The sequence below is a fragment of the Trachypithecus francoisi genome, unplaced genomic scaffold (genome assembly GCF_009764315.1).
Source record: "Trachypithecus francoisi isolate TF-2019V2 unplaced genomic scaffold, Tfra_2.0 Lachesis_group9, whole genome shotgun sequence".
NCBI lineage: Eukaryota > Metazoa > Chordata > Mammalia > Primates > Cercopithecidae > Trachypithecus > Trachypithecus francoisi.
This window is the reverse complement of record NW_022681474.1, coordinates 53267579-53281600: the sequence shown is the minus strand read 5'-3', so window position 1 is coordinate 53281600 and position 14022 is coordinate 53267579. Positions and strand designations below refer to the sequence as shown.

At 46.6% G+C, this 14022-nt stretch overlaps 1 protein-coding gene across 2 annotated transcripts in view; it reads left to right on the top strand.

The window, feature by feature from the left end:
* The window catches only part of FRMPD2 (FERM and PDZ domain containing 2), a 142016-nt gene extending 129075 nt beyond the window's left edge, over nucleotides 1-12941 (top strand). The window contains exons 25-27 of one of the 2 annotated variants that reach the window (XM_033209176.1): nucleotides 898-996; nucleotides 5854-6197; nucleotides 12143-12941. In XM_033209176.1, coding sequence (XP_033065067.1) covers nucleotides 898-996; nucleotides 5854-6197; nucleotides 12143-12191 — 492 coding nt within the window. In that variant the 3' untranslated portion in view covers nucleotides 12192-12941. The remainder of the gene's footprint in view (nucleotides 1-897; nucleotides 997-5853; nucleotides 6198-12142) is intronic. The other variant, XM_033209175.1, reaches the window with a different exon arrangement.
* The last annotated feature ends 1081 nt before the right edge of the window (nucleotides 12942-14022 follow it).

Here is a 14022-nt window from a genome sequence, read left to right as displayed (position 1 = left end):
AATAGGAGCTATTGAGGCAACCTTGAGCCCTGGACATTGAGAGGGTGGCTTGGAGCAACAGGTTCAGCATGGCAAGGGCTTAGGACGTGGGTGCAGAGGGGAGTAGATGGGAGAGAGGGAACTGGGGTGACAGGCAGCAGCAGGTAGAAACGTGGTCTATGTGCTATGCCTTGGAGCTTACATTGAGGGAAAAGTGAGTCAGCCAGGGTGTGCAGTGGGGGAAGGACTCAGTTATATCTGCATTATGGAAAACTGCCCTTGAGCATTGTGGAGGGAGGCAGGTGGGTGACACCGGAGAAGGCAGCAAGCAGAGAGGAGGTCACTGCAATCCTACAGGCAAGAGGTTACCAGAGCTCAAACCGAGCCCTGATAGGAAACTCAGAGCCAAGGATCAGGCTTTAGAGATTCAGGTGGTGGAGCCTGCACAATTGGTGGCCCAAGATGAGGGGAGGTCAGGAGGAAAGGGCAATTGAGATGAACAACCATTTGTCGGGGCCGCTCTCTCTCTCTCTGAAGAAAAGGCATTGGTATTGGCAGATATTGCCATTCCCTTGAGCAATGTGGAGGGAAGCAGGTGGGTGACACTGGTGAAGGCAGGGACCAGAGAGGCGGTTACTGCAATATTACAAGTGAGAGGTTCCCAGAACCCAAGCTGCACAAAGGTGATGCACAGCCCAGCATCTTGCATCAACGTTGTGGAAGCTGCAGGACACTGACATTGGTTCCTTGCACTTTGAAAAGTCAGGCCCACAGCAGTGTTCTCTGGAGTTTTCAGGAGTGAGAAATAGACCAAGGTGCAGGAGGCAGGAGCCAGTGCCTGGGACACAGAGGGGAGAATATTGCTGCATCCCCAGCGATGCAGTCCCAGATCTAACAGTGAATCTCGGTTTCTCGCAGGAGGTGCTGCATTTACTGAGAGGGGCCCCACAGGAAGTCACGCTCCTCCTTTGCCGACCCCCTCCAGGTGCGCTGCCTGAGATGGAGCAGGAATGGCAGGTAGGCTGCAGTGTCTTCTAGTCACTCTGCCTGGCTCTGGTTGGGTCCCCCTTTTCCTGATTCTAGGGTCCTAGGAGGGTTGTAGGTAGGTTCAGTGCCACCTCCTTTCACAGGGCAGGAAAATAGCTGGTCCCCAAACCTCAGTAGGTCTCCTTCCTCTCCCTGATTCTGAATCTTCCGACATTTGGGTCTTCCTGTAGATGTTTACATGTTTAGACTTTGGTTGTGAAACTTTTAGGGCCAGGTTCTTTGGAAGCCCAGGCATCAGAGAGGGAATCCTGGGAGGAAGGAGAGTAGACACAGAAGCAGACCAAGGGAATTTCCAATAAGAATTTCCATTCTGAGAGATGATGTGGAAAATAGGATATATGATTACCCCTCTAATGCATGAAATAGGAGCGTGCAGTCTAGTGCAAAGAAGAGAGGCATTGGAATCAGGAAAATCAGGAGTTTTACCTTGATGCCTATATTAGTCAGGTTCTCAGAGAAATAGAACAGATAGAATGAGTGTGTGTGAGTGTGTGTTTATGTGTGTTTATATATGAAGAGAGTGAGAGAAAGAGAAAGAGATTTATTTTTGGAATTGGCTTATGTGACTATGAGGGCTGGCCAGTCCAAATTCGACAGGGCAGGCCAGCAGGCTGGAGACCCGGGGAATAACTGATGGAGTTCAAGCCCAAAGGTGGTCTGGAGGCAGAACTCCCTCCTCCTCAGGGAGGTCAGTCTTTCCTCTTAGGGCCTTCAGCTGACAGCATGAGGCCCACTACATTATGGAAGACAATCTGTTTTGCTCAAAGTTTACTGATTTAAATGTCAAATCACATCTAAAAAAAATACCTTCACAGCGACATCTAGATGGCATGTGACCACATATCTGGGTACCATGGCCTAGCCAAGTTGACAGATAAAATTACCCATTGCCATGCCTTCTGTGGGGTCCCTAGGAAACAGATTTTGCAGCAGAGATGTGAGTGTGGGAGGTTTTATGGGCCTGCACTTGAGAACATCCCCTGTGAGGGTGACCGAAGTGGGGTGAGGCAGAAGGAGCGATCAATGTGCAGCTATAACCAGGGCCTCAGCTGACCCTGGAGGAAGCCCTGTAGCAGAGATGGCCCCTTGGAGCTGCCAAGAACTGGGACAAGAGAACCTGTGCCTTTGCATTTGCATGTTGCCCTAAGCAGCACTAGGGTGTAGGCCACCCCAAGGGACAGGAGATGAGGCAGTGGGATGTGAGTCTCAGTCCTGGAGAGGGGATCTGGGCAGGTACCTGGATCACCTGTACCTGCTGTGCTGCATGGGCCTTGGGCAGTTGCCTGTCCTCTCTAGGCTTCATGGTTCCTCATCTCTAGGATGTGGATAAAAATGATCACTTATTGTGCCTGAGGGTGTCACCATCACTAGGACAACATAAAGGTCTTGATGACCCAGATCCTGTTGATGCTTAGACTCCAAGAGGTCATTTGACATAGCCTCTAGGGAGAGAAGAGCTATGGGAAAGATATCCAAAAGTTGCTGGTTCAGAAAAGAAGGTAGATGACAGCAATTGTGTTAAGAAACTGAACCAGGTGAGAGAGGGCCAAATTTCACACACACCAATTCAGGCCAGGGTGCTGGGACTCTGTGTTTTTGTTGAAATCTCTAGGAAATCCCAGGGAAAAAAGCAGTCTTTCCATCCTGGAAAATAGCTCCTCCCAGGAGAGCCTATAAAGCTCTAGCAGGAAGGGTCCAGGTGAGGTGTGGGGGTGAGCTTTCCCTCCTCATACCCAAAGGCCAAGTGGGAGAAGGATTGTGATTTGCTTGGGTGGCTCCAGTGGTCAGATTGCAGAGCAAGGGTAAGCGGCTCTGGGGAATGAGCATTTAGTCCATAAAGTAAACCACCTCTGAGAAGGAGGCAGCCATGCCCACATTTGGGGTAAGGACATTCCAGGCAGAAGGAACAGCATGAACAAAGGCCCTGAGATGGGAACCCACCTGGATGTTTGAGGGACAAAAATACAACAAGTGTGCTTGGGCCATCGTTAATGAAGCAGAAGTGGAGGAAGTTGTGGAGGCAGCAGGGACCGACCCTGGAGGGCCTTGGGGATCAGAGGAACATGATGCCACCATGCTGCATGCAGTGGGAAGCCACTGGGCTGGCATGGAGGGTTAAGCAGGAAATGTCCTCCTCCGTTCTTCAGAGGAGCCACTTGGGTTCCTGGTGCTCAGGGACTGCAGGAGGTCAAGCAGGTCAAACATGATGTGGCTTGGACTCAGACTGTAGCTGAAGAGTTAAGCAGCAGCCAGATTTGGGATACATCTGGCTGCTGTATTTGGGATGTATTTGGGATACATTTGGGATACATCAGGAGACTACTTTGTGATTAGAAATGGGTATGCGGAAAGAGAGCAATCAAGCTTTGGTATGAGGAAGCCAGTGCAGGGTGAAGGAGGGGTCAGAAGGTAAAAAGCCCAATTTTCCTGATTCCAATACATCTCTTTGCACTAGATCACACATGCCTATTTCATGCTTTAGGAGGGTATTTTCCTCTTCATCTCTCTTGGTACCAATTACCAAGAGAGGGACTGCTTACAGGGGCTGGGGAAGGCCATCTGGGGTGCATGGAGCAGAAACAATAGTTCTGATATCATGTAAAACTGAGATGTTTATAGGCTATCCAGTGAAGATGTCTATTAGGCAGTTGTGGAGAATAGGCATGAGATCAGGGCTGGGAAAAGTGAATTTGGGAGTTGTCAGCATGTAGAGGCCATGTAAAGCCATAGTCAGCACAGAGCATGCCAACATTGAGAGGCCTGGTACAGAGATGGAACAGCATATGAGATTAAGATGGGGCCTGGGAATTGGTGGAAAAACAAAGCAAGGGTGAAACTAGCAGTCAACTCTAGATAAGTAGAGCAAATGAGCAAGGAAGCTCTCAGGCAGGAAAGAGGGACACACTTTGTTGAAAGTTGCTGAGAGAGAGAGAGAGGACAGAGATTTGTTCTTCAGCTTTAGAAAGATAGAGGTCACTGGGGACCCTGATGTGGGCTCCTTCCATTGGGTGGTAAGGACAGAAGGCTGGTGCTAGTGGGTGCAAGAAAGAAGGAGGGAGGCATGGCAGTTGTGAGAAGAGACACTCATGTAAGAGGCTGCCATGAAGTAGAGCACAGAAATGGGTGGCAAGAGGTGGAAGGTGAAGTTGGGGTAGGGGCACAGGCTGCTCAGTGGAATTTGCTGGGGGAAGATGAAGAGTTCTCATCTGAACATGTCCATTCTCACTGTGAGGTCACAGGCAAGGTCAGGGTGGAGTTGTTGAAAACTTGAAGAGAGACAAGATGAGAAATAATTTAGAGAGCAGAGGTAGAAAACTGAATTGATTAAGGACACAGAGAAAGATTATCTGGAAGTCTTGACTGCCCATTTGACATCTGCAGTCACATACTTGAAGCTAATCTAGTCAGAGGCTCAGAAGCAGGGGTGAAGTTCACACAGTTTGAGTAGGAATTAAAATGGAAACCCAGAATCTGCAAGTGACATGTGGGAGGAAGAGAGGGGCAAGGAGGTGGGCGCTCAGGGTCTTCCTTGTCTGTAAGTGAGCATCTAGGGGCATAGCCATGGAATCTAAGCAGAATAAGAGGCACACCAAGGACATGTGTGACAGGGAAGGGGAGTGGGGGTTATGATGAAAAGCAGCAGCTCCACAGACTGGAAGTCTTGGAGTGGGGGAGGATTGCTGGAGAGCGTGTCCAGGGACAATGAGCTAGGAGAGGATAGGTTAAAAAACAGATTTTGGAGGTCCCTCCAAATAGTATGAAATGTGATAAAATATGCTCTTTCTTAAAATTTTGATTTTTGGTGTATCCTTTATAATGTCCAGTCTATCAGAAGAGTAGTAAATGTTTATGATTTATAATTAAATAAATGTGCTCATTTGGAGGTGTATCCCTCTCATTGCTAGGAATGTACAATCAGAAAGGCGGGGAGACCACTCATTGGGGTGGTTCTTCTTTTGCAGGTGAGGGCAGGGGTGGGAACCCAGCCATGGGCTTTATTACATCAGGGATGGAGATCCTGGGGTGGAAGTGCTAGAAGATAATTTTCTGGAAAAGGTAAAATCATGATTCCTACAAATATAAAAATGAACACATATTAAAGATTTTATTTAACTCATTCAATGAGGGGACCAGGCAGATGTTAAAACTGGCTCAAAAAAAGATTTCAAAGGACCTGTTTATTCATAGAGTTGTAAAATAGCTCAAAGACAGTGGAGACAGCCAGAATCAGAGAACCCAGCAGGTTCTGCTGTAGATAAAAACAGTTTTCTACTGAAACACAGATTGTTTTTCTGTAGAAGGTCGAGCAGTGGCAGCAAGACATAGCACGTCACCAAAACCGAACCTAAAAGGCTGACAGGGAGGTGAGCAGTTGAGATGAAGCAAGTCATGTCTGGGAAAGTGAGGAGACCCAGGAAAGAACATCATCTTGATGGGGCGGGAGACAGGGAGACAAGCCCTGCGATGACAGATGAAGATGAACTTAAAAAGAAAACATTTCTTATCGGAAAGTGGAATAGAGTCATTGTTTAGCATATTTATCTTCCATTTTTATCTTTGTCTAAATTTTGCAAATACTTTTTATTTAAAAATAAGGCTCACATTTATGGAAAGCTTCCAAAGCCCCCTAAGCTAAGGTGCCTGAGTGTGTTGCCCAGGGTGCAGCCTGGAGCATGTGGAGGAGCTGGGATGCTATGGTGATAGGCCGACCTCAAAGCGCATCTTGTAACCGCTCTGATCTGCAACCACATGGGGAGAAAAGCTTTTTATTTTTAAAAAAACAATTTGCACCCTGGAGCCAGTAATCAGTAGCATTTCTTTTAATAGACACCTGAACTCTCAGCTGACAAAGAATTCACCAGGGCAACATGTACTGACTCATGTACCAGCCCCATCCTGGATCAAGAGGACAGCTGGAGGGACAGTGCCTCCCCAGAAGCAGGGGAAGGCCTGGGTCTCAGGCCAGAGTCTTCCCAAAAGGCCATCAGAGCAGTACAATGGGGCCAAAATAGAGAGAGACCTTGGGCCAGTTCCTTGATGCATTCTCCTGTGTCCCACCCTCATTTGTGCAAACTTCACCAAGAAAGGGATGCATCAACATTGGAGACCTCTTTGGAAAAGGATGTGAGGCAAAACTGCTATTCAGTTTGTGATATCATGAGACTTGGAAGGTAAGAATTGCCACATTTGCAGTCATTTTGTAAACTGTGTGCATCTCATTGCTAGGAAATTATAATCAAGCCATCAATAACTATGCTTGGATGCTTTTTGTACCCAGCACTGTTCCGGGCATTTAGGAGAGAGGTTGCAACAAGAGAAGCATAAGGTCTGGTGCTGCTGTGACCACCTGTGAGCTTTTGGGAAAGCAAACCCTACCCAGACCACAATTGTCCCCCATATGTCTTGGAAACTATAGACGGCAGGCCTCAGGTTTTCTCCTGGCACACAAACCTTTCTCTTGTATCTTCCATGGCCTCTTAAAGCTTTGTATTAAGAAGGAAGTTCTTACATGCATCCTCGTTTCTATTGCTAATATGTTTTATTATCAACATCAGTTTTTTTAAAAAGATGGGGTCTCACTATGTTGCCCAGGCTGAATTCAAAATCCTGGGCTCATGTGATCCTCCCACCTCAGCTGGTCAAGTAGCTGGGTCTACAGGCACCGGCCATCATGCCTGGCTATACCAGCTTTTGTTTTCTAAACATGTCTATATCTTCAAGACCACCCTGCAGCATTCATTTTCATAGTCATTTTTAACTTAGTCTGCATTTTTGTGCCCATCCATCTATAAGTATTTCTGGTTCTCAGTCCTATGCTAAAGGAACACATAGTCTTTGATTCAGTTTGACAAGTACTTATTATACAAGGGGCTTGGAAACCTGTTGGGAGCAGACAGAGGGCTGCACATGTAGGGTAAGACCTGCTTCTAGGCATTTGCCAGCCAGAGGCTTGGGCACAAAGCAGGCAAATAACAAGGGGCAATCATTTGTGTCTGACACTCTATAAACCCACTGAGATGAAATGGCTCTCATTTGGTGGTCATCCTAGAAGACTGTTAAAGGTAGATCCATAGGGAATGATAGTCCCTGTGAACTGTAAAGCGGTGGTTGGACCTGGTGAGAGCTGTAAAAACAGGAGCCAGGCATGCATTCCCTAAAAGTACCCTGCTACAATTTTTGAAGAACACTATGTCAGCCAAACAGAAGCTAACTGGTTTGCGAAGTAGAACAGGGTGGGCAAGCACATTCATCAATGACATTCACTTTCATTGTCTGATAATGTATAATATAAGTGTATTTATAGTTCTTTACAATTGCAGTCTAGGCAGTAATTGACATACTTGATAAAATAATAAAGAAAATAACCTACAGCGACTTGTCCAGGGACAATCATTACCATGATCTTAAAGGACATATAAAAGGAACCGTACTTTCCTGTAGGCAGGAGGCACTTGTTTGGATATTGAAAGGTTTTGCTGCCAGATAGTTTGGGATAATGAAAAGAGACCCTGGGAGCTGAATTATAAAGTGACCCTGGGTACAGGTACAAGCTTGGAATTTGACTTGCCAGGTGCCTTTAATTTAATATAGTCAATAGTTATTTAAAATGGTATTTTAAACTATTAGTATAGGCAGTCACTGTGTCATTCATTAAATCACAGAAAATCAGCCTGTTCAATATAAAAATGATCTAGTTTAGCCTCAGACTCCATGCTAGAATCTGCTCCATAACATTCCTGAAGAAGGGGTCCTAGCTTTTGCTTGAATATCTGCAGGGATGCAGAACTTGCTACCTCTTGAGTGACCCATTTTATCATTATCTAGTTATTGATCAGAAGGTTCTTCCTTATATTAAGGTGAAATCTTTATGCTGTTATGCTGTTCCTATGGGACCAGCATTTAAAGTTACACATTTTGCATACAGCATGGTTTATAAATTCAAGCCTCCTAACTTCATCCGAAGCTCAACCAAAGAAAAAGTGATTTGCTCCCATGTAGAGGGAGCAAATACATCTTTATGCCTCTTTAAGTCTTCTCCTTCCAAGTCCGGATACCTATTTCTGCCTATCTTTTAGCATTTGCTTTTTTTTTTTTTTTTCGCATCAAACATCACATTATTCTGTTCTTCTGAACCAAATTAAATTTGGCTTAGTGGCCCTATTTGCAAGGGTATACCAGATGTCCAAAATCTGTCATTCTTGGAGAGACTGCTCCTTCCAGAGCCACATGAGAGTCCCAAGGGCTTGTCCAGAGCATTCCAGGGGAGTCTCCGATCTTCAGTCTGTCATGAACGCCCATCGCCCATCATACTCACTGCCAGGCCAACATGGTCTATGTACCCATGGATGAACTGTGGGCAGTCAGCCTTACTCTTCTCCATATCCTGGCTCTCTCAATGGCCAACCGCTCCCCCTTTTTCTCTAGCCTCCCTGTGGTGGTTCTGTTGATGAATGCTTTCTGCCTCCTCACATTTCCTGACTTGATTTTTACTTTGTTTTCCCTCCCTCACTTAGGAACCTTTTCTCCCCTCTGAAAGAACTCAAACCAAGTCCGCCTCTCCTCCAACAGGACGTCAGTTTGCATTTAATGCACACATAGTTAGTGGCTGCCCCCTACAGGAAGAAAAGCGGGGCGCATGCCCCGCAACCCCTGGGCACAGTTCCCCTAGTTCCTGGCTAGGGTCTGAATAAGAATTCCAAAGTGGGATCGTGACTCTCTGCAGAAGCCTTAGAAGTGTTTGCAGCTCAGTTCTGAGGTGACTGTCGCAGGCCACTGCCTCTTAAGTGTCTGGCATCTGTGAGTCAAACTCTTTAACAAAAAGAGCATGGATTTCTGGATCCTATTACATGGTTTCAGCATTGCCACTTACTAGTATGCCTGGAGAGTTGCCTTCTCTGAACTGGAGGCTTCCCAAATGTAAATGGGGACCATGACAGTTCCACAGGGTACTGTGCAGGTCAAAAGAAATAGCACGTGCAGGATGTTGTCACACTGCCTGGCATTCAGTAAGAACTCAATGCAAGTCTGTTTTCCTTCCCTTTCCTGAGCTATTTCCAGCTAAAGAACAGGTCCCTTCAATTGAAATTCCCAGCAAATTGCCGGAACTTACCATCTGCCAGGTGGCAACTTCCTACAACCAGATGGCTGCCAGTACCACAGCAAACCCAAAGTGTTCATGGACAAGATTCGATTTCACTTTTCTTTCTCTGTTCTCTTCTTTTCTCACACTCTATATCTAGAGGTTTTACCGTCTAGTAGTAGATCTTTATAAAAATATCTTATAATAAAGCACTATAGTACATTTTTATGGAGGAGAGTTGGATTACATGCCTATCAGAGGGAAAGCTTGGCTGGAGTCACATTTTTTATAAGGTTAGTTCCTAAAGGTAGGCATAAGGCAACAATCACATCAAGTCTCATTACCCTTGAAACATCACTTTGGAAGGAGTGATGTTGTTTGGCCCTTGGTGTGGGAGCAAATCACTTTTTGTTTGGTCAAGCTTCAGACGAAGTTAGGAGGCTTGCATTTATGGGCTATGCTGTATGCAAAATGTTTGTCTTTAAATGCTGGCCCCATAGAAACAGAGACAGACTGAGAGGATGGAAGATTTAGTTCTCCCACTCGTGCACTTTAGGGCTTACACTCATTGGTTGGACAGTTGGTCTTTGCAGAATGTTTAAGGTTCTTTTTCTCTTTCTTTTTTTGCCTAGCACATATCACTGAACTCGTGTAAGTAAAATGCATGTAAGTTCACCAAGTATCACTTTGTGAAAGTGATGGTATAAATCTTGATGGTCATTTATTTAAGAAAGCAAAATGAAGCAGGAGTCCTTGAAATGAACCTAATGTTATGACATACCTTCTGGGGAAGGGCACTGCCTGGAATAGCAAAAGATAATTAGGAGGCCAGAGATCTCACTCAACTGCAGCTGCTAGGCCAGGTGTAATGTCAGAGTAGTTAGGGAGGGATGCAGTTGCCAGGTGAGGGAGCTGTCATGCCTGCTCCTGGGTTGGAGTGTGGCTGAGGGGAGTAAGTGAGGTGGCAGAGCCTGGGATGGAGCCTGGGTGCTGCCTCTAGCAGGGTTCTCTTTATACCTTACAGGCTCCCAGGGGTACCTGCCCCCTGCATTCCTACTCCTATCCACACAATTCTGACAAATCCCAACTATTATACTTCAGCTCAGATTTATCATCTGAGCTTCAAATCTGGCAGTCCATTGAACTTGTCTACCTTGATATCTTAGAGATACTATAAATCCAGCCTGCCAAAACTAAATGCAGTTGTCAGGAGCAGAGACCTGGGGCTCCCAGCTGTGTCATCAGGGCTAACAGGGACATCAGTATGGGGCCTGACGATGGAGAACTGGAGACATGAAGAGACACAAAACCCAAACTTCGTTGTGAGTTTAAGCATAAGTAAATAGGACAATTATAATACCTTCATATTTCAAGCCTGAAATGCCCAATCTGCTTCTGTGACTTTCCTCCTGAAGGTAGAGATGATTTTGGTGGCCCAAGTCTTTAAAGGATTGCTGTCCAGAAAAGTTGGGCACAATGTCTTTTCTCAGTAAATATACTGTAGCAAACAGAGCCTTCAGAATGGTTTCACTGACCTCAGAGCTGAACTAGGATTCCTCTTAAAAATACCCACTGAAGAGTTTCAGGACTTGGTGGGGACCCTGGTTCTGGGGTCCTGCTGGTTTGTGTGGGAGAGATGACTGGCCCGGGAGCCCATGTGAAATCTCCAGATTCTCCTCTGGTTATCATCTGTCTATAAAAGTCTCCTTCTGTTGGACAGGTTGGTGGGCAGAGAATGAGGGCAAGAAGAACTTGAGGTCATTACACAAACCCAGGGGGTGAGCAGAGAGCTCCGTGTACTCTGACAGCGTCAGGGTCTTGCTGAAAGTCCTGCTACATTAGCCATGAGCTGGCTGACCTTGAACCCTGGGTGTAGGATTCCACCTCTTTACCCATCATGTCCACATGGCAAAACATGAGGCTTGCTGTGAAAGAATGTCTCTATCTTAATGAAATTCTCCAAATTTCCAAGTCTTGCCCTTTCTGTGAAATAGGCATACAGGCTTCTGTTGCCTCTTTATTCCCAGTCACCCTTTCCCTATGCCTACAGTTGAGCCCCAGGTCAAATCTCCAAGGGCAGCCTGATGGCATGGGCAAAAGGGTAGAAGGAAAGGCAGTCGTTGTCCCTACTTGTGGTGGGATAATGGCCAAGATTTCACCCTTGGGACCCCAAGTCCCCCTGGACAAGCGGGAAGCAAATCACTTTTTCTTTGGTTGAGCCTCAGATGAAGCCTTGCCTCTTGCCTCTTAGGCTGATGGCTTCCCTAGGTCTCTGTTCAGGCAGAGCCAGTAGCTGGAACTCCGAATCGAAACCAGAGGGCAAATAGCTTATTAGAAGGGGTGGAGGGAGTCTACTGGTGGGAGGTGAGGCGTGGACATAGGCAGCTGCAGTGGCCAATGGAAACATATTGCTGCCATCTCTCACTCCTCAACAAGGCTTAGTGTGCTCAGAATGGAGGGAAGTGGGTGCTGCTTGAGGGGGTGGGGGCAGTGGTGAGTCTTGGCCTGGGCAATAGGCTAGATTTCCCATTCTTTGATAAAACTTCTTGAATGTTTCTTTCCTATTTTTATAAGAAAACAGTTTCTACATGATTTGTCCAAGTTTAAAGCCAATTTTCCCTGCAAATGCTCAAGAATTAAGAATGTCTTTTGACAGTGAGTGTTCCTCTTCAGTCCTTGTAGAATAATTTCTTTTTTATACACTTGAGTTTGCATATATTTACATGAAATTCACTATTTCACATACCCTGTAGCTCTCATGAGCCGAAATAATGTCTCTTTCACAGTGAAGCTCAGTTTGGGACAGACGCTTCGAGCTCTACTGGGGAGGAGGATGGACTCTCTGGGTGTCTGGGTCTTTGTAGCTATTGGGGTGCACCAGAGCCAATTTTAAGAGAAAGAGGCAATGCAGGAAAGGAGAAGGAGAGCAGCAGCACATAACAAAGCCAGCCCATTGATTTGGGTATAGGGAAGGAGGCTGAGAAATGAGGATCCATGTATTTGGTAAAAAGCTAAATCTTTGTGCTTTTCTCTTAGATATTCCTTCTCATCTTCTCTAACCAGACCTTCGACAGATATTTTCTGAGCACCTTCTCTGCATGTCTGCAGTGCTGTGTAAAATGCCCTACCTTTGCATGGACTGTTCTTTCTAATCAAGAGGCGTGTGTGGTGAACTTGGGGCAGCCCCTGGAAGCCTTGTTCTTTGACCATTACGTCTGCAGTTGCATCACCGGATAATGAGCTTCACCACTCACTCGTCTGCCTCCTGTGTCCTTCCACGGGGAGTAAATGTCACTCTAGCTGGCCGCCTCTCTAAATAGGCACATTTTCAGTGCTCAGAAAAGGACCTGATCTTTGCACAAAGTACTTTGATGGTTGCCTGCTTGAGTCACTCCCAACCCCTTCCTGAGGCCCTTCCTTTGTAATTCTTCTGTTGAAATAGTTATCATATTCACAGTAGTAATCTCACATTTACTAAAAGCTTACCCCATATCAGGAACCCAGAGCGAGGGGGCTGTATCAGAATTATGTAATTTACATGTCCCAGTAATCCTAGATGCTTCTTGACCATTTAGTTTTGTCAAATGAGAAAACTGAGGTTCCAATGAAGTCAATAAACTTGTCCAAGATCTGACTGACTCTGCTTGTCATGTGAAGAGTCAGTCTTAGAATTGGGTCATTGCCCTGCTTGCAATGCTGTGCTCTCTGGCAAGCCCCTCTGGTCTCCTGAGCTCAGTAAGGTGCTGTAGCTGCCTCTATCATAGCACTTCCTACATGGACTGTAACATTTCTTTACTGCTCCAACTTCTCATTAAATTGGGGGCTCCTCAAAGCCAGGGGCAGTGCCTTATTCATTTCTTGCTTCCTGGTGCCCAGAGCAGCCTCTGGCATGAGCTGTTTGAACATTGGCTGAGTCTCACTGGCCTGCGTCATGGAGAGTATTCTAAAAGGCAAGGGGAAGGTGGAGCAAATAATTTGTTTTATTAAGGCTGGAAGACACATGGGCTTCTGTTTTCTAGACCTGAATTGGATGGGGAGGATGGGGAAGGTGACATGTACCATCCATGTGGAGCCCCCTCTCCCACCTCGGAGGATGAAGAGTATCTTACCATCAACTCTACATGCCAAGGCCAGCTACCCTGTGAAGAATGTTTGGAGGCAGATTCTGGGACCATTCTTTTGCCACAGTTCTGCTCTTGGGGCACTGTCCCAGAGTCTTTGCCTCCAGAAGAGTCCCCAGAGAGTGGGAGTGAATGGGAAGACCTGGAGGAGCCTGTGGACCTGGAGTACGGTGCCCTCAGGTGGGTATCACTCTGACTGGGTGGGCTGGGGCTGAGCTCTGACAGCAGCAGGGCTCAGTGCTATCAAGCCACTTCAGCTGGGGGCGGGGAATGGTCTGCGGGCATTGCCCAGTTTCCCCGGCATCTTCTCTGGGGGTCATGCGTCATTGTGCTGGCCATTTTCACAGAGCACTTACCATGGCCCTTGCACCATGAAAACGACCTACAACATGGGGACTGTCATCACCCCCATTTCACACGACACATTTGGGGCTTTCCCAAGGTTATCCAGTGAGTAAGTGACAGAACCAGAATTCAAGCCTGATCGGTTCCCCACTCCACGGCTGACCTGTTGAGTGCCCATCTGTTCTGACTCCTGTGCACAGGAGGGTGCATCTCTTTCCTCAAGTCTCTTTCTTTTGGGGGTCTGAATGTCTAGTGCTGATTCCTGTTTTGCCTGCTCCTACCTGCCCCTCTGCTGGATGTACTGCAGAGAAGAGTCTTGGTGTCTTGTCATAGGGCCCATCTTATTGGATTGCTGTGGCTGAGTATAGACCAGCATCAGGAAAGTCTCACTGTTAATGCAAGGAGCCACCAGAAGCTGACCTGGTCACCAGGCAGGGTCAGAACATATTG